The sequence below is a fragment of the Pan troglodytes genome, chromosome 5 (assembly GCF_028858775.2).
Source record: "Pan troglodytes isolate AG18354 chromosome 5, NHGRI_mPanTro3-v2.0_pri, whole genome shotgun sequence".
NCBI classification, from domain to species: domain Eukaryota; kingdom Metazoa; phylum Chordata; class Mammalia; order Primates; family Hominidae; genus Pan; species Pan troglodytes.
In genome coordinates this window covers 161,574,380-161,597,792 of record NC_072403.2, presented here as the reverse complement: position 1 = coordinate 161,597,792, position 23,413 = coordinate 161,574,380, and the positions used below count along the sequence as shown (strand labels likewise).

The 23,413-nt window shown below is 41.7% G+C and overlaps 1 protein-coding gene across 4 annotated transcripts in view; it reads left to right on the top strand.

The window, feature by feature from the left end:
- Nucleotides 1-23,413, top strand: part of LATS1 (large tumor suppressor kinase 1) — a 59,521-nt gene that overhangs the window by 31,328 nt on the left and 4,780 nt on the right. The window contains exons 4-8 of one of the 4 annotated variants that reach the window (XM_054686405.2): nucleotides 1,830-3,343; nucleotides 5,958-6,540; nucleotides 9,631-9,813; nucleotides 10,007-10,113; nucleotides 23,040-23,163. In XM_054686405.2, the coding sequence (XP_054542380.1) occupies nucleotides 1,830-3,343; nucleotides 5,958-6,540; nucleotides 9,631-9,813; nucleotides 10,007-10,113; nucleotides 23,040-23,138 (2,486 nt within the window). In that variant the 3' untranslated portion in view covers nucleotides 23,139-23,163. The other 3 variants (XM_016956455.3, XM_016956454.4, XM_001173355.7) reach the window with 3 other exon arrangements.

The following is a 23,413-nucleotide window of genomic DNA, read 5'->3' as shown; positions in this document are numbered from 1 at the left end:
CAGGGGTGACTGTATACTCTAAAAGCTGAATGAGTGACATGGTGTATTTGGCCTCAGCTGGCCTCTGAGGAAAGTGAGAAAGAGCCTGATGGCCAGAGGACTTGTCCAGTTTATCCGGAATGATAATGTTCCCCAAACATTATTTACTCACTTGCTTTTCATCTGGCTCCTCCTTCGAGAATGTAGACCCAAAATGCTGTCCAGCCTAGATGAAAGGGAGTGTTAAACTGAACATTATGAACATTTACCACATTTTACCACTTTTTTTCTCAGATATATTGTTAGATATATTTTTGCCCAGGATGATGTTGACCTTTCCAATTTATTAGTATTCTTTTTTGTTTTGTTTTTAATGGTAATGAGTGTTTGTATTTAGATCTCTACTTTTGTCATGCCTGGGAAGACATTCGCAAGAGGTACCCCAATATTATTGAATGGTCTTTTGTTTTTTTCTAGTGCTTACATGATTTCATCTTTAATATTTAAACCTTTAGTCTTTCTAGAATGTATATATGTATTGTCTTTATACCAGTGTATCTTGTATATTTTTCCTAAGTGGCTGGACTATTCTATTTTAAATACTTCTCTTTTTTTGGTATTGTATTTTTTTTTTTTTTGCTTGTTTTATTGATTTGGAAATTCCGTTAAAGACAGTTTCTGTAAAATCTATACCTTATTTAATATTCAGCTAATTATAGCCTACTATCTTTTTCTGTTTTAAAAACCATATTAAAAGGCCAGGTGCAGTGGCTCACACCTGTAATCCCAGCACTTTGGAAGGCTTAGGAGGGCAGATCACTTGAGGTCGGGAGTTTAAGACCAGCCTCGCTAACATGGCGAAACCCCATCTCTACTAAAAATACAAAAGTTAGCTGGGCGTGGTGGCGTGCACCTGTAGACCCAGCTACTCAGGAGGCTGAGGAAGGAGAATTACTTGAACCCGGGAGACGGAGGTTGCAGTGAGTCTGTGCCACTGCACTCCAGCCTGGGTGACAGAGTGAGACTTTGTCTCAATTTAAAAATATAGATATATATTAAAATATATTTAAAATCAGTAGTAGCTATGAAAATTACAAATAGATACGCCCTTTGGCCTAATAATGCTACCTCTAATAATTTATCTACAAATATACATGCATATATATGAAATTATATCTCTTCAAAAATATATATATATATTTTTTGAGATGGAGTCTTGCACTGTCACCCAGGCTGGAGTGCAGTGGCACGATCTCAGTTCACTGCAGTGTTGGCCTTCTTGGTTCATGCAATTCTCCTGCCTCAGCCTCCCGAGTGGCTGGGACTACAGGTGCACACCACCACACCTGGCTAATTTTTTTGTATTTTTAGTAGAAATGGAGTTTCACCATGTTGGCCAGGCTGGTCTTGAACTCCTGGCCTCAAGTGATCTGCCTACCTCAGCCTCCCAAAGTGCTGGGATTACAGGCGTGAGCCACCACGCCTGGTCAAAAATAAATAAAATTCTAAAAGGTAAAAGGAAACCACTTAGTGAAATTTTATTTTTATAACTCTTTTTTTTCTTTTTTTGCTAAATTGAGCTAAATAACATGTATTTTTACCTCACATATCATTTTTTTGTAGTGAGAATACTTCAAATTTACTCTCAGCAATTTTCAGGAGTACAATACGTTGTTATTAACTACAGTCACCATTTTGTACAAGAGATCACTTGAACTTTTTTATATTTTTATAATTCTTGAAAGAGAATTGAGTATCATTTGTAATATCAGAATTGCAAGCTAAGGTTTTCAAAAATTAGAGGTTAAAAACATGATTCTTTTTTCTCTTTATCTCTCTTATAACCATAGGGAATGTGCAACAATCAGTTAACCGCAAACAGAGCTGGAAAGGTTCTAAAGAATCCTTAGTTCCTCAGAGGCATGGCCCGCCACTAGGAGAAAGTGTGGCCTATCATTCTGAGAGTCCCAACTCACAGACAGATGTAGGAAGACCTTTGTCTGGATCTGGTATATCAGCATTTGTTCAAGCTCACCCTAGCAACGGACAGAGAGTGAACCCCCCACCACCACCTCAAGTAAGGAGTGTTACTCCTCCACCACCTCCAAGAGGCCAGACTCCCCCTCCAAGAGGTACAACTCCACCTCCCCCTTCATGGGAACCAAACTCTCAAACAAAGCGCTATTCTGGAAACATGGAATACGTAATCTCCCGAATCTCTCCTGTCCCACCTGGGGCATGGCAAGAGGGCTATCCTCCACCACCTCTCAACACTTCCCCCATGAATCCTCCTAATCAAGGACAGAGAGGCATTAGTTCTGTTCCTGTTGGCAGACAACCAATCATCATGCAGAGTTCTAGCAAATTTAACTTTCCATCAGGGAGACCTGGAATGCAGAATGGTACCGGACAAACTGATTTCATGATACACCAAAATGTTGTCCCTGCTGGCACTGTGAATCGGCAGCCACCACCTCCATATCCTCTGACAGCAGCTAATGGACAAAGCCCTTCTGCTTTACAAACAGGGGGATCTGCTGCTCCTTCATCATATACAAATGGAAATATTCCTCAGTCTATGATGGTGCCAAACAGAAATAGTCATAACATGGAACTATATAACATTAGTGTACCTGGACTGCAAACAAATTGGCCTCAGTCATCTTCTGCTCCAGCCCAGTCATCCCCGAGCAGTGGACATGAAATCCCTACATGGCAACCTAACATACCAGTGAGGTCAAATTCTTTTAATAACCCATTAGGAAATAGAGCAAGTCACTCTGCTAATTCTCAGCCTTCCGCTACAACAGTCACTGCAATTACACCAGCTCCTATTCAACAGCCTGTGAAAAGTATGCGTGTATTAAAACCAGAGCTACAGACTGCTTTAGCACCTACACACCCTTCTTGGATACCACAGCCAATTCAAACTGTTCAACCCAGTCCTTTTCCTGAGGGAACCGCTTCAAATGTGACTGTGATGCCACCTGTTGCTGAAGCTCCAAACTATCAAGGACCACCACCACCCTACCCAAAACATCTGCTGCACCAAAACCCATCTGTTCCTCCATACGAGTCAATCAGTAAGTCTAGCAAAGAGGATCAGCCAAGCTTGCCCAAGGAAGATGAGAGTGAAAAGAGTTATGAAAATGTTGATAGTGGGGATAAAGAAAAGAAACAGATTACAACTTCACCCATTACTGTTAGGAAAAACAAGAAAGATGAAGAGCGAAGGGAATCTCGTATTCAAAGTTATTCTCCTCAAGCATTTAAATTCTTTATGGAGCAACATGTAGAAAATGTACTCAAATCTCATCAGCAGCGTCTACATCGTAAAAAACAATTAGAGAATGAAATGATGCGGGTAAAACCTTTAAAAATGTCTATTTTTATACTTAATCATCTGTTTGCTTGGTGTTTATTTTAAAATATTGTGTCCAGTATTTTTCTTTCTTTTTATAGCTAAATAAAATATATTATCAGTTACGGAATTTAAAAGTGAATAAATATTAAAGTACTTTTGATTGTAGCATTTTATTTTAGTATTTCAAGATTTATTCAGAATTTCCTATAATAAAATCTCGTGTAAATTAAGAAAAATATAATTTGCGGTATACAGTTTAGGTGTACATAATACCTTTATATGAAAATTGGAGGAAGGGTTGTCTTCTAGGCTTCATACAATATCTTACAACATTTAAAAATAAACTAGAAATATGTGGGTCTCAGGCTGGGGCATGGGGGCTCACGCCTGTAATCAAAGCACTTTGGAAGGCTGAGGCAGGCAGATCATGAGGTCAGGAGATCGAGACCATCATGCCTAACACAGTGAAACCCCGTCTCTACTAAAAATACCAAAAAGAATTAGCTGGGCATGGTGGCGGGCGCCTGTAGTCCCAGCTACTCGGAAGGCTGAGGCAGGAGAATGGCGTGAACCCGGGAGGCGGAGGTTGCAGTGAGCCGAGATCGCGCCACTGCACTCCAGTGTGGGCGACAGAGTGAGACTCCGTCTCAAAAAAAAAAAGAAAAAAGAAATATGTGGGTCTCATCTCTTGATACACTTATAAAACATTTACTTTTAGAAAATTTGGAGTTTATAGGTTTTTCATCACATATATCTTATTAAAAAGTGTAAAGAAGTTTCCTTCAGTTATATCTCCCTTCTCATTTCATTTTTATAATATACTGGAGAAAAATGTGCTAAAATTATTTAGTGAAACTATACTAAAAGGGAGATCAGAGTAAGTAAACACACTTTAATCTGTGTTGTCATTCCACATAGATCTCTAGATATTAAGGTAGTACGATCATCATTTTTTTTTTTTTGAGACGACATCTCACTCTGTCGCCAGGCTGGAGTGCAGTGGCGCCATCTCGGCTCACTGCAACCTCCGCCTCCCGGGTTCAAGCAGTTCTCCTGCCTCAGCCTCCCCACTAGCTGGGACTACAGGCGCCCGTCAGCACGCTGAGCTAATTTTTTATTTTTAGTAGAGGCGGGGTTTCACCGTGTTGGCCAGGCCGGTCTTGATCTCTTGACGCCGTGACCCACCCGCGTCTGCCTCCCAAAGCACTGGGATTACAGGCATCAGCCACTGTGCCTGGCCATTATTGTTTTTATCATATGCTTAGAGTTCAAAGATTTGACTCCTAATCTTACATCTGTCACTCACAATCCAAGAGGCTTAACCTTGTGATTAAACACCTTTATATACTTGAACCATTCTTTTAAAATGATTTTAACAAATCTGATTTTACAGTATTGTTATTTCTATTTTATATTTTATTAAATGAGAAATACCATAATAATTTCTATGACTTATCCATATTTTAGTTCTTAGGATTTCTTACTAAAGTCTGCCTATGTGTATTTTCTTAGTTTATTTTTCCTTTTTCCTCTTCACTTTCACTAATAGCTGATTTAAACTTTTATGGTGTTGGAAGCTTTGCTGACTTCTGTAGTCTCCATTACTGTGTAGGCAAGTAAGATTTTAAGAGAAACAGTTCTGAACTAAGTCTGGCATGCCATCCTTCTTAAAAGATTTTGCATGCAAATGTGAATCCTAACAGAAGCATGTGGTTGCTCTATTTTAGTCTTGTATTTCTAGAATTAGACCCCACTTTTCCAACTGGATTTCTTTTCTATTTAAACCCTTTAATTAATTCTTTATTAATTAGCCAAAATGTTTCTCCCTTCTAAATCCAGACATTCCATATCTATAATACTTAGAAGTTAGTTTTTGTTTTTAATCTATTTTTTGATATTTTCATGAGTCACACTGAAGTATTCCTAAGTATCCAAAGGATATCTTGTAAACAACCAGGTTGTTCTTTTCGAAGTAGGAGAAACCCTTTGCAATTTGTGTTAGTGGTAGACTGTGAGTCGCACCTTTACTCTGATGCCCTGAAAAATAGAAAAGGAAAGATTATTAATGACTGTTGTATATTTATTGAGAATAGGGAAAGGATTGGTGGGTTAGAAAAGGCATTGTTTTGTTGTTCTTTGATACATTAATTTTTTAGAATAAATGAGCCTGGAGTGGAAGAATTTTTTTTCATGAAAGACAAAATAGGAAGAATATTTGAGGCCTAGGCATTCCACCAAGAGAAGCATATACAGAGAGATAAATGAATATGCATGTTAACATGTTAACAGATGTTTGTTGCACATTGAGAACCTTTTTTTTTTTTTTTTCGGAGTGCATTAGAGAAGCGTAGAAGGCTTACTCATCTGGTACCCTCTTCTTGCGCTCCACAGCTGAATTTGCATATGTACTCACTTTGAATATCCTTTTAACTACCCCTTAGGCTGCACTTTTGATCATTAATTTCCTTTGAAATGTTTTCTAGATTTCTAACATGCTTTATTAAAAATTATGCATTTAACCTTTAAATATATGCCTGAATTTTTCCCAAGCTATTTCTTAATATTCAATATTGAAGAAGATAATTCTTATTTAACATCTAGTTTATTTGCCTAGGTTGGATTATCTCAAGATGCCCAGGATCAAATGAGAAAGATGCTTTGCCAAAAAGAATCTAATTACATCCGTCTTAAAAGGGCTAAAATGGACAAGTCTATGTTTGTGAAGATAAAGACACTAGGAATAGGAGCATTTGGTGAAGTCTGTCTAGCAAGAAAAGTAGATACTAAGGCTTTGTATGCAACAAAAACTCTTCGAAAGAAAGATGTTCTTCTTCGAAATCAAGTCGCTCATGTTAAAGCTGAGAGAGATATCCTGGCTGAAGCTGACAATGAATGGGTAGTTCGTCTATATTATTCATTCCAAGATAAGGACAATTTATACTTTGTAATGGACTACATTCCTGGGGGTGATATGATGAGCCTGTTAATTAGAATGGGCATCTTTCCAGAAAATCTGGCACGATTCTACATAGCAGAACTTACCTGTGCAGTTGAAAGTGTTCATAAAATGGGTTTTATTCATAGAGATATTAAACCTGATAATATTTTGATTGATCGTGATGGTCATATTAAATTGACTGACTTTGGCCTCTGCACTGGCTTCAGATGGACACACGATTCTAAGTACTATCAGAGTGGTAAGTAAACTCATAAAATTTATTTTAGTTTGTTCATAATAATGTAATTTATTGATGTAGTAAAATATAAGATGGTATCATCACTGGATGAGAGCCAGAAGATGTGGGTCAGGTCTTGATTCTGTTGGATAAACTTGGGTGAATCCTTTAGGCTCTTAGACTTATGAAATGAAAGAATGTGCTAGACTTGATTGTTTCTAAATATTATTAACATTTTTGAGTCACACCTTTTACATTTTATTTGAAAATATGCCAGACAAACAACTTTTTTTTTTTTTTTTTTTTTTTTTTGATGGAGTCTCACTCTGTCGCCCAGGCTGGAGTGCAGTGGCACGATCTTGGCTCACTGCAATATCCCCCTCCTGGGTTCAAGTGATTCTCCTGCCTCAGCCTCCCGAGTAGCTGGGATTATAAGCACCCGCCAGTACGCCCGGCTAATTTTTGTATTTTTAATAGAGATGGGGTTTCACCATGTTGGCCAGGCTGATCTCGAACTCCTGACCTCAGGTGATCCACCTGTCTCAGCCACCCAAAGTGCTGAGATTATAGGTGTGAGCCCCTGCGCCTGGCCAAAAACATTTTTAAAATAATTTTTTAATGAATCCTCATATCCAACATTCAGTTAAAGAACTAGATTATCAGTACTTTAGAAGCCCCTAAACAATCACTTCCCCTTTTCTCCTCCACAAAGATAATTATTATTTCAGAACTTTATAATCGGTTCTTTACTTTTATCGATCCTTTTATCACAAATGTGTATATCTCTAAATAATATATTATTTCATTTTGCCTACTCTAACCTTTATTTAAATATAATCTATATATATTCTTTGTGTTGACTTGTTTGAGGTTCCTCCATGTTATTGCTTGTAACATTTATTTTCACTACTATTTAGGATTTCATTACATGACTGTTACATAACTTATATAACCCTAAACACTTTATGATCCTTGATCCTATTTTATCCTCACAATGTCACTGTGAGGCAGGATGAAGAAACTGAGACCTAGTTAGATGAAGTAACTTGCCCAAGGTCAGACAGAAATCAAGTGTAAGGGCTAGGCTTTGAACCCAGGTTTGTCTGATTTCAGGGCCCATGTTATTTCTACTACACCACACTGCCTCACCAAGATCCCTCCAAGCGCTAATGGAAGTGTAAGTCAATCTAACATTTGTTAAATACTATGTACTAGGTGCTTAACCATATATTCTAATATGCTCACAACAATTCTCTGAGGTAAGTATTATTAGCCTCCTGTGCTTCTGTGAACACAAGTAGATTGACATTAAAATGGGTAGAACTGAGACAATTGAACCTACTTTAATGTTCGACATAGTAGAATTTAGTGTCTTCCCAGATTCGACTGAATTATTACCTGGAAAACTTCTTAAAAATATGATTCCTAGGCTCTATTCCCATCTTTTGATCAAAAATCTTCACTGGGGCATAGAAATCTTTTTGTTGTTTTTTGTTTGTTTGTTTTTGAGACGGAGTCTCGCTCTGTTGCCCAGGCTGGAGTGCAGTGGCGCAATCTCGGCTCACTGCTAGCTCTGCCTCCCGGGTTCACGCCATTCTCTTGCCTCAGCTTCCCGAGTAGTTGGGACTACAGCCGCCGGCAACCACGCCCGGCTATTTTTTTTTTTTTTTTTTTTTTTTTTTTTGTATTTTTAGTAGAGACCAGGTTTCACCGTGTTAGCCAGGACGGTCTCAATCTCCTGACCTCATGATCCGCCTGCCTCCGCCTCCCAAAGTGGCTGGGATTACAGGCGTGAGCGACCACGCCCGGCCTGTTTGTTTTTTTTTTGAGACGGAGTTTTGGTCTGTTGCCAGGCTGGAGTGCAGTGGCGCGATCTCGGCCCACTGCAACCTCCATCTCCTGGGCTCAAGCGATTCTCCTGCTCCAGCCTCCCAAGTAGCTGGAATTACAGGTGTGCTCCACCACACCCAGCTAATTTTTGTATTTTTAGTAGAGATGGGGTTTCACCATGTTGGCCAGGATGGTCTCAATCTCTTGACCTCGTGATCCACCCTCCCTGGCCTCCCAAAGGGAAATCATTTTAATCAAACATCCCAGATAAATATTACAGTTAGGTTAATTTCTTATATTCTAGGTGACTTCATGCCATCTATATGTCAATGAATTCCAAATCTCTCTCTCCAGAAATGGCCTTTCTCTGAAATTCGTAATTTCTCTATCCAGCTGCTTCCTGGCTATCTTCACATGGATTTCAAATAGGCCTTTCAAACTTCACATGACCCATAAAGAACTTTTTTTTTTAAGCATAAAATCAGATACTGTTATCTTCTTGCTTCGAACTCTGCAATATCTTCTCACTTTACTTGAGGTAAAAGGCAGACCATTTCTATTGCTTGCAAAACCCACGTATATTCCTGCCGCATTTCTTACAGTTCTTGCCCCATTTCCTACAGTTCTCCCCTTTATCAGCTGTGCTGGTCTTCTCTCTGTTGCTGTTATTTCTGTGTGGAATACCTAATCCTGATTTATAAATGGTTGAGTCCTTCTTGTTTTTTTACGGTTTAGCTGAAGTCACCTTCTTAACTGGTCTTCCCTAGCCATTCAGTCTTATGTAGCTATCCAGTCACATTTGTTACATCACCCTGTGTTGATTCTCTGTGTAGGGTATGTCACTGTTCCTTATATGTGTAATTGTTTGTTTTGTTTCTTTTCCTACTAGAATGTAACCAGAGCTTTGTCTTATTATCACTGTCATTTATTGAATGAAAGATGGATCTAATTTGTTTGAAAGTTTGTCCAGAGTAGTAACAGGGAGTGGGCTAAATAACAAACTCTTAATCTCCCCATGACTCATATTGTTGTTATTTAACGTTGCATAAATTACTAAATCTTAGGCTAATTTTTTTTAAGTGTAAAATCCTTCCTATTGACATCTCAGAAAATAGGCTCTAATTGGTAATAAACACCATCAGTGATTTGGCATACATTGTGTCTTAGTTTGTCACAAGGGAGAATGTTGTTAACCCTAAACCACGATGTCAGAAGATTAAATAGACTTCAGGTTTACTGTTGTCCTTGTTGACTTTATTTACTTATTCTTTTGTTGTGCAGGTGACCATCCACGGCAAGATAGCATGGATTTCAGTAATGAATGGGGGGATCCCTCAAGCTGTCGATGTGGAGACAGACTGAAGCCATTAGAGCGGAGAGCTGCACGCCAGCACCAGCGATGTCTAGCACATTCTTTGGTTGGGACTCCCAATTATATTGCACCTGAAGTGTTGCTACGAACAGGTAAAGCACTTCTTTCATATATATTCTCAGTAGGCCTTTAGACCAGCCAAAACGACACTAGAATATGCCTTATTTTTCAGGCTTATAATAAAAGTATTAATTTTAAAGTATAAATTGGTGATTTAATGTTAATTTTTATTGTATCCTGAGCATTTTTAAAGTGCTTATAAATAACTTTGTTATCTTATTTTAGGATACACACAGTTGTGTGATTGGTGGAGTGTTGGTGTTATTCTTTTTGAAATGTTGGTGGGACAACCTCCTTTCTTGGCACAAACACCATTAGAAACACAAATGAAGGTAAGGTATGGCATCTATATCAAAAGAATTCTCACAAAGTTGCTACATCATTGACTTTTATTTATTAGTACTTAGAGCATTTTAGTCTGGAGTTAAAGAATGAACTTGGGCCGGGTGCAGTGGCTCACACCCATAATGCCAGTTCTTTGGGAGGCTGAGGCAGGAGGATTACTTGAGCCTAGGAGTTCAAGATCAGCCTGGCAACAATGTGAGACCACATCTCTACAAACAAATATTTTTTAATTTAAAAAAGGAAAAGAATGAACTTGTAAGGGTATAGGAACTCACCAGAATTGCATGCGTGAACTCCAGTCTCCATGATGCCATATCCCCATAATCTTGTATCCCCCCCTCACTCATACACCATACTCATATATCATATATCATTCTCAAAAAGGTCTTTAGACCAGGCACGGTGGCTCATGCCTGTAATCCTACCACTTTGGGAGGTGTAGGCGGGTGGATCACCTGAGGTCAGGAGTTTGAGATCAGCCTGGCCAACATGGCGAAACCCCGTCTCTACTGAAAATACAAAAATTAGCGGGGTGTGGTGGCGGGCGCCTGTAATCCCAGCTACTTGGGAAGCTGAGGCGGGAAAATCCCTTGAACTCAGAAGGCAGAGGTTGCAGTGAGCCAAGATCTTGCCATCGCACTCCACCCTGGGTGAAAGAGCAAAACTCCTCAAACAAAACAAAACAAAACAAAAAGGTCTTTAGTCCATTTTGAAGATTTAGTCCAGTTTACTCTTTGTCACCTACTGCCTCCTGGCCTTGTCTCCTTCTATGCAAACTACAAACAAATGTTTATATCCCCACTTGAAAATACCTCTGGCACTTAAATGAGAAGTTACCCACAATTATGACCATACACTGTCTGATTTAATACTCTTTAGTGATTGTCCGTGGGTTAAAGTTGAAATTTGCCCTCTGTTCATACCGTTCCCTCTGTCTGGAATGTCCTACTTCCATCTCTCTCTTCCATAACCCTTCCTCCTTTCTGAAGTCTAATTAACTCTTGGTCATTCTCTTTTTTTTTTTTTTTTGATACAGAGTCTTGCTCTGTCATCAGGCTAGAGTGCAGTGGCGTGATCTCAGTTCACTACAACTTCTGCCTCCTGGGTTCAAGCCATTCTCGTGCCTCAGCCTCCCGAGTAGCTGGGATTACAGGCACGCGCCATCATACCCAGCTAGTTTTTGTATTTTTAGTAGAGACGAGGTTTCACCGTGTTGGCCAGGATGGTCTCAATCTCCTGAACTCGTGATCTGCCCGCCTTGGCCTCCTGATCATTCTTAATTATTCTTTGAGGGCCAGACATGATGGCTCATGTCTGTAATCCCAGCACTTTATTTATTTTGAGATAAGGTCAAAACATTTCACCTAGGGTGTAATGCAGTGGCGTGATCTCCTCTCATGCAACCTCTGTCTCCTGGCTCAAATGACCTATCTCAGCCTCCTGGGTAGATGGGACCGCAGGTGCATTTTTTTTTTGTATTTTTTGTAGATACAGGGTTTTGCCATGTTGCCCAGGCTGGTCTCAAACTCCTGGGCTCAAGTGATCCACCCACCTCAGCCTCCCAAAGTGCTGGGATGGGTGCAGTGGTTCACACCTGTAATCCCAACACTTTGCAAGGTCGTGGCAGACAGATCACTTGAGCCCAGGAGTTTGAGACCAGCCTGGGCAACATGGTGAAACCCCCTCTGTACAAAAAATACAAAAAACTTAGCCAGGCATGGTAATGCATATTTGTGGTCCTAGCTACTTGGGAGGCTAAGGTTGGAGGGTCACTGGAGCCTAGGAGACGTTGCAGTGAGCCATATTTGTGCCACTGCACTCCAGCCTAGGTGACAGAGTGAGATCCCATCTCAAAAAATAAAAAATTTGGCTGGGTGCGGTGGCTCACACCTATTATAATCCCAGCATTTTGGGAGGCCAAGGCAGGTGGATCACCTGAGGTCAGGAGTTTGAGACCAGCCTGGCCAACATGGTGAAACCCCGTCTCTACTAACAATACAAATATTAGCTGGGTGTGGTGGCGCGCCCCTGTAATCCCAGCTACTTGGGAGGCTGAGGCACGGGGATTGCTTGAACCCAGGAGGCAGAGGTTGCAGTGAGCTGAGATCACACCATTGCACTCCAGCCTGGGCAATAAGAGCAAAACTCTGTCTAAAAAAAAAAAAAAAAATTATTCTTTGAGAGTTTCCTGAGATTCCATCGTTTCTTTGATTTCCACCTTTCTTAAGCTATAACTTCTTCAGTCATTGCATTTAATATAGAAATGGTTTTACATTAGCCGGGTGTGGTGGCTCATGCCTGTAATCCCAGCACTTTGGGAGGCTGAGGCGGGTGGATCACCTGAAGTCGGGAGTTCGAGACCAGCCTGACCAACATGGTGAAACCCCGTCTCTACTAAAAATACAAAAATTAGACGTGCATGGTGGCTGGTACCTGTAGTCCCAGCTATACGGAGGCCCTGAGGCAGGAGAACTCCTTGAACCTGGGAGGCAGAGGTTGCAGTGAGCCGAGATCGCGCCATTGCACTCCAGCCTGGGCGACAGAGTGAGACTGTATCTCAAAAAAAAAAAAAAAAGGAAAAAAAAGAAATGGTTTTACATTTTAAAACTTCTTTTAGGATTTTTTATAGTATAGGTCTGCTGATAAGGCATTCTCTCAGGTTTGTCTCAGGTATGTCTGAAATTATCTTTATTTTGTCTTCATTTGAATATAAGTATATTTGTGTGTAGGTGTATGAGAGAGAGAAAAAAAATTGTATGCTTTCTCCCTAAGGTTGAGAACAAGGCAGGAATGTCCATTCTCATCAATTCTGTGTTCTGGAATCTCAGCCAGCATAATACAGCAATGAAAAGAAATAAAAGGGCTGGGCGCGGTAGCTCATGCCTGTAATCCTAGCACTTTGGTAAGCCAAGGCGGGTGGATTGCTTGAGCCAAGAATTGGAGACCAGCCTGGGCAACATGGCGCAACCGTGTCTCTACAAAAAAAATAGAAAAATTAGCCAAGCATGGCAGTGTGCACCTGTAGTCCCAGCTACTCACGAGACTGAGGTGGGAGGATCACCTGAGCCTGGGGAGGTCAAGGCTGCAGTGAGCCATGATTATACCACTGCACTCCAGCCTGGGTAATAGAGTAAGATCCTATCTCAAAAAAAAAAAAAAAAAAAGAAAAGAAAAAGAAAAGGAAGAAGGAAAAAATAAAAACTTCCCCTATTCAAAAATGATATAATTTTCTATATAGAAAATCCCAGGGAATCTATAGGTGTAAAGTACAAGAATAACACATAAAATCTATCCATTTCTTTGTTGTTGTTTTTTGTTTTTTTTTTTTTTTGAAACAGAGTTTCACTCTTGTTGCCCAGACTGGAGTGCAATGGTGCTATCTTGGCTCACTGCAACCTCTGCCTCCTGGGTTCAAGTGAGCCTCCTGCCTCAGTCTCCTGAGTAGCTGGGACTACAGGCATGCGCCACCATCCCAGTTAATTTTGTATTTTTAGTAAAGACCGGGTTTTACCATGTTGGTCAGGCTGCTCTTGAACTCCTGACCTCAGGTGGTCCACCCGCCTCGGCCTCCCAAAGTGCTGGGATTACAGGCGTGAGCCACTGCGCCCGGCCAAAATCCATCTATTTCTATATTTAAGCAATGAAAACTGGAAACTAAAATTTAAAAACAATACCATTCACAATAGCTCCTCTGACATAAAATACTTTGTTATAAATCTAGAACATGAGCAAGATTTGTGTGCAAATTGCTACTGAAAGAAATCATAGGCTGGGCATGGTGACTCACACCTGTAATCCCAGCACTTTGGGAGGCCAGGGCAGGCAGATCACCTGAGGTCAGGAGTTTGAGACCAGGCTGGCCAAATTGTGAAACCCTGTCTCTACTAAAAATAAAAAATTAGCCAGGCATGATGGCAGGCACCTATAAACTCCAGCTACTCAGGAGGCTGAGGGAGGAGAATCACTTGAACCTGGGAGGTAAAGATTGCAGTGAGCTGAGATTGTGCCACTGCACTCCAGCCTGGGTGACAGAGCGAGACTCCATGTCAAAAAAAAAAAAAAAAAAAGAAAAGAAAAGAAAAGAAATCATAGAACTTGGCCAGGTATGGTGGCTCACGCCTGTAATCCCAGCACTTTGGGAGGTCAGGTGGGCGGATCACTTGAGGTCAGGAGTTTGAGACCAGCCTGGCCAACTTGGCGAAACCCCATCTCTACTAAAAATACAAAAAAAAATTAGCTGGGTGTGGCTGCACACACCTGTAATCCCAGCTACTCGGGAGGTGGAGACGAAAATAGCTTGAATCCGGGAGGAAGAGGTTGCAGTGAGCCCGTACAGTGCCACTGTACTCCAGCCTGGGCAACAGAGTGAGACTCTGTCTCAAAAAAAAAAGAAAGAAATCATAGATCTAAATAAGTGGAGACACATACCATGTTCATTGATTGGAAGAGTTAATGTAGTAAAGCTGTAACTTCTGTAATTAATGTGTAGGTTTAACTCACCTCCAGTCAAAATCTCAACAGGATTTTTTGTAGATATAGGTGAGTCAATTTTAAAATTTATATGGATGGACAAAGAAAGTAGAATAGCAAAATCGATTTTTAACAAGAAAAGTTGGAGGGTTCAACTACCTGATTTTAAAATGTACTGTGAAGCTTCAATAATGTAGACAGTAAGATAGTGGCAAAAGGATACACACTTAGATCAATGGAACAGAATATAGAATGCAGACATAAGACCACACCACTATGGCCATTTGATCTTTGACAAAGGTGCAAATGGAAAAATGATAGTTTTCCAACAAATGGTATTGAAAAAACTGGTCAGCCGTATACAAAAAAACTGAACATCAGGCCAGGTGCGGTGGCTCACGCCTGTAATCCTAGCACTTTGGGAGGCCAAGGCAGGTGGATCACCTGAGGTTAGGGGTTTGAGACCAGCCTAGTCAACATGGCGAAACCCCGTCTCTGCTAAAACTACAAAAATTAGCCAAGTGTGGTGGTGCATGCCTGTAATCCCAGCTACTTGGGAGCCTGAGGCAGGAGAATCTCTTGAACCCAGGAGGCAGAGCTTGCAGTGAGCCAAGATCATGCCACTGCACTCCAGCCTGGGACGACAGAGTGAGACTCTGTCTCAAAACAAACAAACAAACAAAAAAAAAGCAACTGAACCTCAAGTGACCTCACACCTTTACAAAGATTAACTCGAATTGAGTCACATATATATAGATAAAGCTTAAAGCTATAGTACTTTTAGAAGAAAACATAGGAGAAAATCTCTGTGGGCTGGAGTTAGGTAAAGAGTTCCTAGAAATGACCCCAGAATCATGACCCACAGAAAAAAAAATTCATCAAAACTAAGAACTTTCCCTCTACCACAGATAACAGTCAAGAGAAAAGACAAGCTACAGGCTGGGAGAAAATATTTACAAATCACATAGCTAAGAAAGGTTTTTTTAATCTATAATATATAAAGAACCCTCAAAACTCAACAGTAAGGAAACAAATAACCCAAGCCAGTGACCTGACATGTTTCTTTAAATGTCTGGGTCAAAAAAAGAAATGGATCTCTGTCTCTTTAAATCTGCCAGAGCAGGTAAAAGAAAGGCAGGCATCTGTGCTAGTCCCTCAGGGAATCACTAACACCAACCAAGATGGACAACCTCAAATTTTTGGAGGGCAGAGTTCTTACTGCCCACCTTGGCACTAACGAGCTGCTCCAGGAAGGCAAGCTGTGGTTTTCATGACTGCTGCAGGACTGAGGAATGGTAGATGTAGTGGGTTCACACACGCTGCTGTCTGAACCAAATTTTAGCAGCCTCTCCCTTCATGAAGCACTCTCCTGGCTGCTGTAAGTATCTGATCAGGTTCCAAGTTCCAAAATAGTTTATCCTGATAGCCTTTTTCCAGTTTAATTATTTTTAGGGAAGGGTGGACCTCTGATGCTTCCTACTCTGCTATTTTCTGTGATGTCTCCTTCTACTGTGTTTTTTACTATTATCTCTTTGTATGGTTTTTGTTTGTGGTTGCTCTAGTGACTACAAAATATATATTAAGTTTTCTTTTCTTTTCTTTTCTTTTTTTTTTTGAGATGAAATTTCACTCTATTGCCCAGGCTGGAGTGTAGTGGTACAACCTCATCTCACTGCAACCTCCACCTCCCAGGTTCAAGCTATTCTCCTGCCTCAGCCTCCTGAGTAGCTGGGATTACAGGTGCCCTCCCCGACACCTGGCTAATTTTTGTATTTTTAGTAGAGACGGGGTTTCACTGTGTTGGCCAGGCTGGTCTCGAACTCCTGACCTCAAGTGATCCACCTGCCTCGGCCTCCCAAAGTGTTGGGATTACAGGCATGAGCCATCACGCCCAGCCTAAGTTTTCACTATCTACCTAGAATTTATACTTTACCACTTCAAGTTCAATGTAGAACCATACTGCCATATAGGTCCCTTTATTCTCTACTATTTATGTTGTAGTTATTTGATTTTTCTTCTTTTTTCTTTTTGACAAGGTCTTGCTCTGTCGCCCACGCTGGAGTGCAGGGTCGTGATCTCAGCTCACTGCAACCTCTGCCTCCTGGGTTCAAGATTCTCCCGTGTCATCCTCCCAAGTAGCCTGGATTACAGGCACATGCCATCACGCTTGGCTAATTTTATTATTATTTTGTAATCAAGACTAGTCACTATGTTGCCCAGGCTGGTCTTGAACTTCTGGGCTGAAGGAATCCTCCCACGTTGGCCTCCCAAAATGTTGGGATTGCAAGCATGAGCCTGCACCTGGCTTGTAGTTACTTTATACATTACATCTACATACGCTTAAAACCTCATCCAGCCAGGCACGGTGGCTCACACCTGTAATCCCAGCACTTGGGGAGGCCAAGGCAGGTAGATCATGAGGTCAGGAGATCGAGACCATCCTGGCTAACACGGTGAAACCCCGTCTCTACTAAAAGTACAAAAAATTAGCTGGGTGTGGTGGCAGGTGCCTGTAGTCCCAGCTACTCAGGAGGCTGAGGCAGGAGAATGGCGTGAACCTGGGAGGCAGAGCTTGAAGTGAGCCGAGATGGCGCCACTGCACTCCAGCCTGGGCAACAGAGAGACTCCGTCTCAATCAATCAATCAATCAATCAATCAATCCTCATCCAGCCAGGTATGGTGGCTCACACCTGTAATCCCAGCGCTTTGGAAGGCCACAGCAGGAAGAACACTGGAACCCAGGAGTTTGAGATCGGCCTGGGCAACATAGTAAGACCCTGTCTCTACAAAAAAATTTTTTTAATTAGCCTAGCATGCTGGTGTGTGGCAGTACATGCCTACAGTCCCAGCTACTTGGGGCGGGGGCACCAGTAAGTGGGAGGATCCCTTAAGTCCAGGAGGTCAAGGCTGCAGTAAGAGCTAAGAGTGTACCACTGCACACCAGCCTGGGCAACAAAATGTGACCCTGTCTCAAAACCTACCTCATCCAACAATGTAACAATTTTGCTTTCAACCATCAAGTTCTTTTAAAGAACTCAAGGTGACAGGCTGAATGCAGTGGCTTATGCCTGCAATCCCAGCACTTTGGGAGGCTGACGCAAGAGGATTACTTGAAGTCAGGAATTCAAGACCAGCGTGAGTAACAAATCATAGACAGTGTCTCTACCAAAAAAAAAAAAAAAATAGCTGGGCATGGTGGATGGTGGCACATGCCTGTGGTCCCAGCTACTCCAGACACAGGAGGATCACTTGAGCCCAGGAGTTTGAGGCTGCAGTGAGCTATAATCATACCACTATGCTGTAGCCTGAGCAACAGAATGAGACCCTGTCTCTTAAAAAAAAAAAAAAAAAAAAATCAAGATGAGAAGAATAGTCATTTATGTTTACCTGGATATTTAGCGTTTTCCTTGCTCTTCATGCTTTCCTGGTGTTTCAAGATTCCTTCTATATCATGTCTCTTCCATCTGAACAACTTCCTAAAGCGGATACTTTAGAGCAAGTGTGTTGACAACAGAGTCTCTTAATTTCTCTTCATATGAGAATGTCTTTATTTTGCCTTCCTTAGAATATTATCACTTGAGGCCGGGCGCAGTGGCTCATGCCTGTAATCCCAGCACTTTGGGAGGCCAAGGCAGGTAGATCACCTGAGGTCAGGAGTTTGAGACCAGCCTGGCCAACATGTTGAAACCCCGTCTCTACTAAAATATAAAAATTATCTGGGCTGGTGGCGTGCACCTGTAATCCCAGCTACTTGGGAAGCTGAGGCAGGAGAATTGCTTGAACCCAGGAGGCGGAGGTTGCAGGGAGACAAGATGACACCACTGCACTCCAGCCGGGGCGACAGACCGAGACTCCATCTCAAAAAATATATGTATTATCACTTGATACAAAATTCTGGGTTTTAGTTCTTACAGCACTTTAAAATGTCTACTTCTTTCTGTCGTTCATAATTTGATGAGACATCTGCAATTATTCAGATCTCTCAAATAATGCATTATGTTTCTCTAGTTGCTTTCAATAATTTTTTTTCTGTATCGTAATTATGATATGTCTGGGCATGGATTTCTCAGGCTTTATTCCGTTTGGTATTCACCACGCATCTTAAATCTGTAGGTTTATGTGTTTGATCAAATTTGGGGTGTGTTCAGCCATCATGTCTTCAAATATTTATCTGTACCACACATTTTCTTTTGTGATGTTAATCACAGGAATGTTAGGCCTTTTGGTGTGGTCCCACAGATTCCTGAAGTTCTACTTATATTTTAAGTTTTTGTTTTTTCTGCTGTTCAGAATGAGCAGTTGATTGAATTGCATAATTAGTATCCACCTCCTTTTTTTTTTTTTTTTTTTGAGATACAGTCTTGTTTTGTTGCCCAGGCTGGAGTGCAGAGGCATGATTTCAGCTCACTGCAACCTCCAGCTCAAGCTCCTGGTTCAAGTGATCCTTCCACCTCAGCCTCCTGAGTCGCTGGGACTATAGGCACACCACCACACCCAGCTAATTTTCTGTATTTTTAGTAAGACAGGGTTCTCACCATGTTGGCCAGGCTGGTCTCCAGCTTCTGGCCTCAAGTGATCCACCTGCCTCAGCCTCCCAAAGTGCTGGGATTACAGGAGTGACACCACCGTGCACAGCCAGTATCAACCTATCTTCAAGTTCACTGATTTTTTTTCCTCTGACATCTTCACTCTGCTATTGAGACTATCCATTGAGTTTTTTATTTTGGTTATTTTTCCATTATAAAATTTCTTTTTGATACTTTATATCTTCAATTTCTTTGCTGAGACCTATCTTTCATTTCATGAGTGTTCATCCTTATTTGGAGCATTTTTTTTTTTTTTTTTTTTTTTTGAGACGGAGTCTCACTCTGTTGCCCAGGCTGGAGTGCAGTGGCTCAATCTCTGCTCACTGCAAGCTCCGCCTCCTGGGTTTACACCATCCTCCTGCCTCAGCCTCCCGGGAGTAGTTGGGACTACAGGCGCCCACCACCACGCCCGGCTAATTTTTTGTATTTTTAGTAGAGGTGGGGTTTCACTGTGTTAGCCAGGATGGTCTCAATCTCATGACCTCGTGATCTGCCCACCTTGGCCTCCCAAAGTGCTGGGATTACAGGCGTGAGCCACCATGCCCAACCTGGAGCATTTTTATAATGGCTACTTTTTTTTTTTTTTGAGACAGAGTCTTGCCCTGTTGCCCAGGCTGGGGTGCAGTGGCACTATCTCGGCTCACTGCAGCCTCCGCCACCGCCTCCCGAGTTCAAGCAATTGTCCCGCCTCAGCCTCCCAAGTAGCTGGGACTACAGTTGCTCGCCACCACACCCGGGTAATTTTTTTGTGTTTTTAGTAGAGACGGGGTTTCACCGCATTGGCCAGGCTGATCTCGAACTCCTGACCTTGTGATCTGCCTGCCTCAGCCTCCCAAAGTGCTGGGATTACAGGCATGAGCCACCGCACCCGGCCTGTAATGGCTACTTTCAAGTTTTTGTCAGAAAATTCTAGCATCTATGTCATATCAATACTGACTTTTTCTATGTTGAAATTTTCTGTTTTTGTTTTTTGTTTGTTTGTTTGTTTGTATACTAAGTTAATTTGGATTGTATCCTGGACTTTTTTTTTTTTTTTTTGGAGATGGAGTCTCCTCTGTCACCCAGGCTGGAGTGAGTACAGTGGTGCGATCTCGGCTCACTACACCACCCAGGTTCAAGCGACTGTCCTGCCTCAGCCTCCCAGGTAGCTAGGACTACAGGCGTGTGCTACCATGCCCAGCTACTTTTTGTATTTTTAGTAGAGACGGGGTTTCACTCTGTTGGCCAGGCTGGTCTCAAACTCCTGACCTCAGGTGATCTGCCTACCTTGGCCTCCCAAAGTGCTGGGATTACAGCGTGAGCCACCGCGCCCAGCCGAGATTCTGGATCTTATGGAGAATTTTGACCTTGTTTTGACAAGCATTAAACCCGGTTGGGTTCAGGCCACGAGTTCCAACCAGTCTTTTTTGATTTCAATGTCAGTTTCAAAGGCTTTTCCTTTCTAGGCAGAAAGATCTCTTTGTAGGCTGTGGTCTTTTCCTTAGTTCAGTTCTCAGTCTTTGGTATGCTCCTTAGGATTAGATCCACATAGTTACAGTTTGGAGGGGGAGCCCAGCAGTTCATAAGCAAATTAATGGGGTCACTTGCCCAATCTCCTCCCTCTCTGTGATGTCCCCAGTACTTTCCTGTTCCCTGGGGCTCCCTATTTAGTTCTCTGACCAGAAAGTGAGGCTTTACTTATCCAACTCTGCCAATATCTCATAACTGCATCTGAATCCAGGACAAGGTGGCAAAAGGACACAGAGAGAAAACGAGCAACAGAGATTCAACCCATCTTCTTGGGACCCCATGCTTTATTAATTTATATATTTATGAGATATTGTCTCACTCTGTCACCCAGGCTGGAGTGCAGTGGCACAGTCTTGGCTCACTGCAACCTCTGCCACCTGGGTTCAAGTGATTCTCCTGCCTCAGCCTCCCGGAGTAGCTGGGATTACAGGTATGCATCACCACACCCCACTAATTTTTGTATTTTAATAGAGACGGGGCTTCACCATTTTGGCCAAGCTGGTCTCGAACTCCTGACCTCAAGTGATCCACCCGCCTCGGCCTCCCAAAGTGCTGGGATTACAGGCGTGAGCCACTGCACCCAGCCCCATGCTTTGTTATTTTATTTACAATTGGAGAGGAAGGTTTGGCTGTCAGTTTTAGGTGCATACTGGCTCTTATTGCCACCTCCGTTGCTACCAGGAAACTCCTTTTCTACTCCCTGAGCCTGAACTAGAGGGAATTCTCCTAGAGCTCTCTGTGCTCAGCTTCTTCCAAGTTTTGGGCTACCTTGAGTCCAGCCTGCAGACTACTAGAGACAAAAAAATGGAGCTGGGTGTGCTGGCAGAGGCCTGTAGTCCCAGTTACTCGGGAGGCTGAGGTGGGAGGATTGCTTGAGGCTAGGAGTTCAAGACCAGCGTGGACAACATAGTGAGAATTAATTTTTTAAAAAAATAATTTTTTTTAAATGGTTACCAGGTTTAATGGTACTTCAAATTTACATCTTCTCCCCTAATCTACCTGTTATTATTTACTTTTCAGGATCTTGAAGTAGCTGCTTCCTGCATCCTGACCAGGTTTTATAGCTGCCTTCTGTGGGAGGGAGACAGGAGAGTATATGTAGTACATCTTCCTCAAAACTGGGACCTCTCTGGTTGCTTTTAGGGTTTTCTTCTCTTTAACTTTGGTTTTCTTCAGTTTGACCATGGTGTGCCTATGTGTAGTTTTCTTTGTATTTTTCTTGGTTGAGATTCACTCAGTTTCTTGAAATGTACATTAATGACTTTCATCGATTTGGGGAAATTCTCTGTCATTATCCCTTCAAAGATTTATTTTGCTTTCTTCTCACCTTTTGAGACTCTAATGATTATACATTTGCTATTCCTTTGATACTGTCCTCCATTTCTCTTATGCTTTATTCTTTCTTTTATTCTACATGTTTTCTCTCTGTGCTTCAGTTTATATAATTTTATTCATCCATCTTTGAATTATCTGAATCTTTTGCTGTGCTCTTTTTTTTTTTTGCCTTAAACTAAAAAATCCTAAATATACCTTAAAATAAAAAATATTAAACTTGGCCAGGCACAGTGACTCACGCCTGTAATTCTAGCACTTTGGGAGGCCAAGGTGGACAGATCACTTGAGGTCAGGAGTTTGAAACCAGCCAGGCCAACATGGTGAAACCCCGTCTCTACTAAAAATACAAAAAAATTAGCTGTGTGAGGTGGCGGGCACCTGTAATCCCAGCTACTCAGGAGGCTGAGGCAGGAGAATCGCTTGAAACCAGGAGGCAGAGGTTGCAATGAACCGAGATCACGCCACTGCACTCCATCCTGGGCGACAGAGCGAGACTGTTTCAAAAAAAAAAAAAAATTGTTCATCTCATTGTATATATTTTTTATTTCTCCTGTTTGAAATAAGTGATGAAACTGGAAGCATAAATAACTATTATTAACTGTATCATTTTTTTTTTCCAAAAAGGGTTTTTAAAACATTCTATTATTAGTTGAAGCCTCTCCATTTTCTAATCTGGGATAAGACTTTAAAAGGAACAAATAATAGAAGAGGGAGTATATTTTTCTTCCCTCTATAGTAGCTGACTAGCTCCTCTACGAATAAGGAAGATTATACTGTTCATTTATTCAGCTTTTTAACAAATATTTATTGACTGCCTACCATGCGACAAGCTGAAGATTTTTTTTCCCTCTTTTGAGACAGGGTCTTGCTCTGTCGCCCAGGCTGGAGTGCAGTGGCACAATCACGGCTCACTCTAGCCTCGACCTCCCTGGGCTCAGGTCATCCTCCCACCTCAAGTAGCTGGGACCACAGGTGTACACCACCAACCTGGCTAACTTTTGTATTTTTTGTAGATATGGGGTTTCACCATGTTGCCCAGGCTGGTCTTGAACTTCTGGGCTCAAGCAATTCATCTACCTCGGCCTCCCAAAGTGCTAGGATTACAGGTGTGAGCCACAGTGCCTGCCCAAGTTGAAGGTATCTAAACTTGGTTAAATGACAATGCATTCTACCACTTAACAGAGTTTGCCCCAAATCCATTTAATATCGTACTTGGAGTTGTATACCAATTCCCCTGCCTCCAAGAGTTCAGCGGGAGAGACTAGGTAGTCTTAGGTAGTCCGGCTTCACTTGGCATTCCTTTCTTCATCATTTCATTTTATTCATAACCAGAGATTTTTCTTTTTTTTTTTTTTTTTGGAGACAGTGTCTCGCTCTGTCACACAGG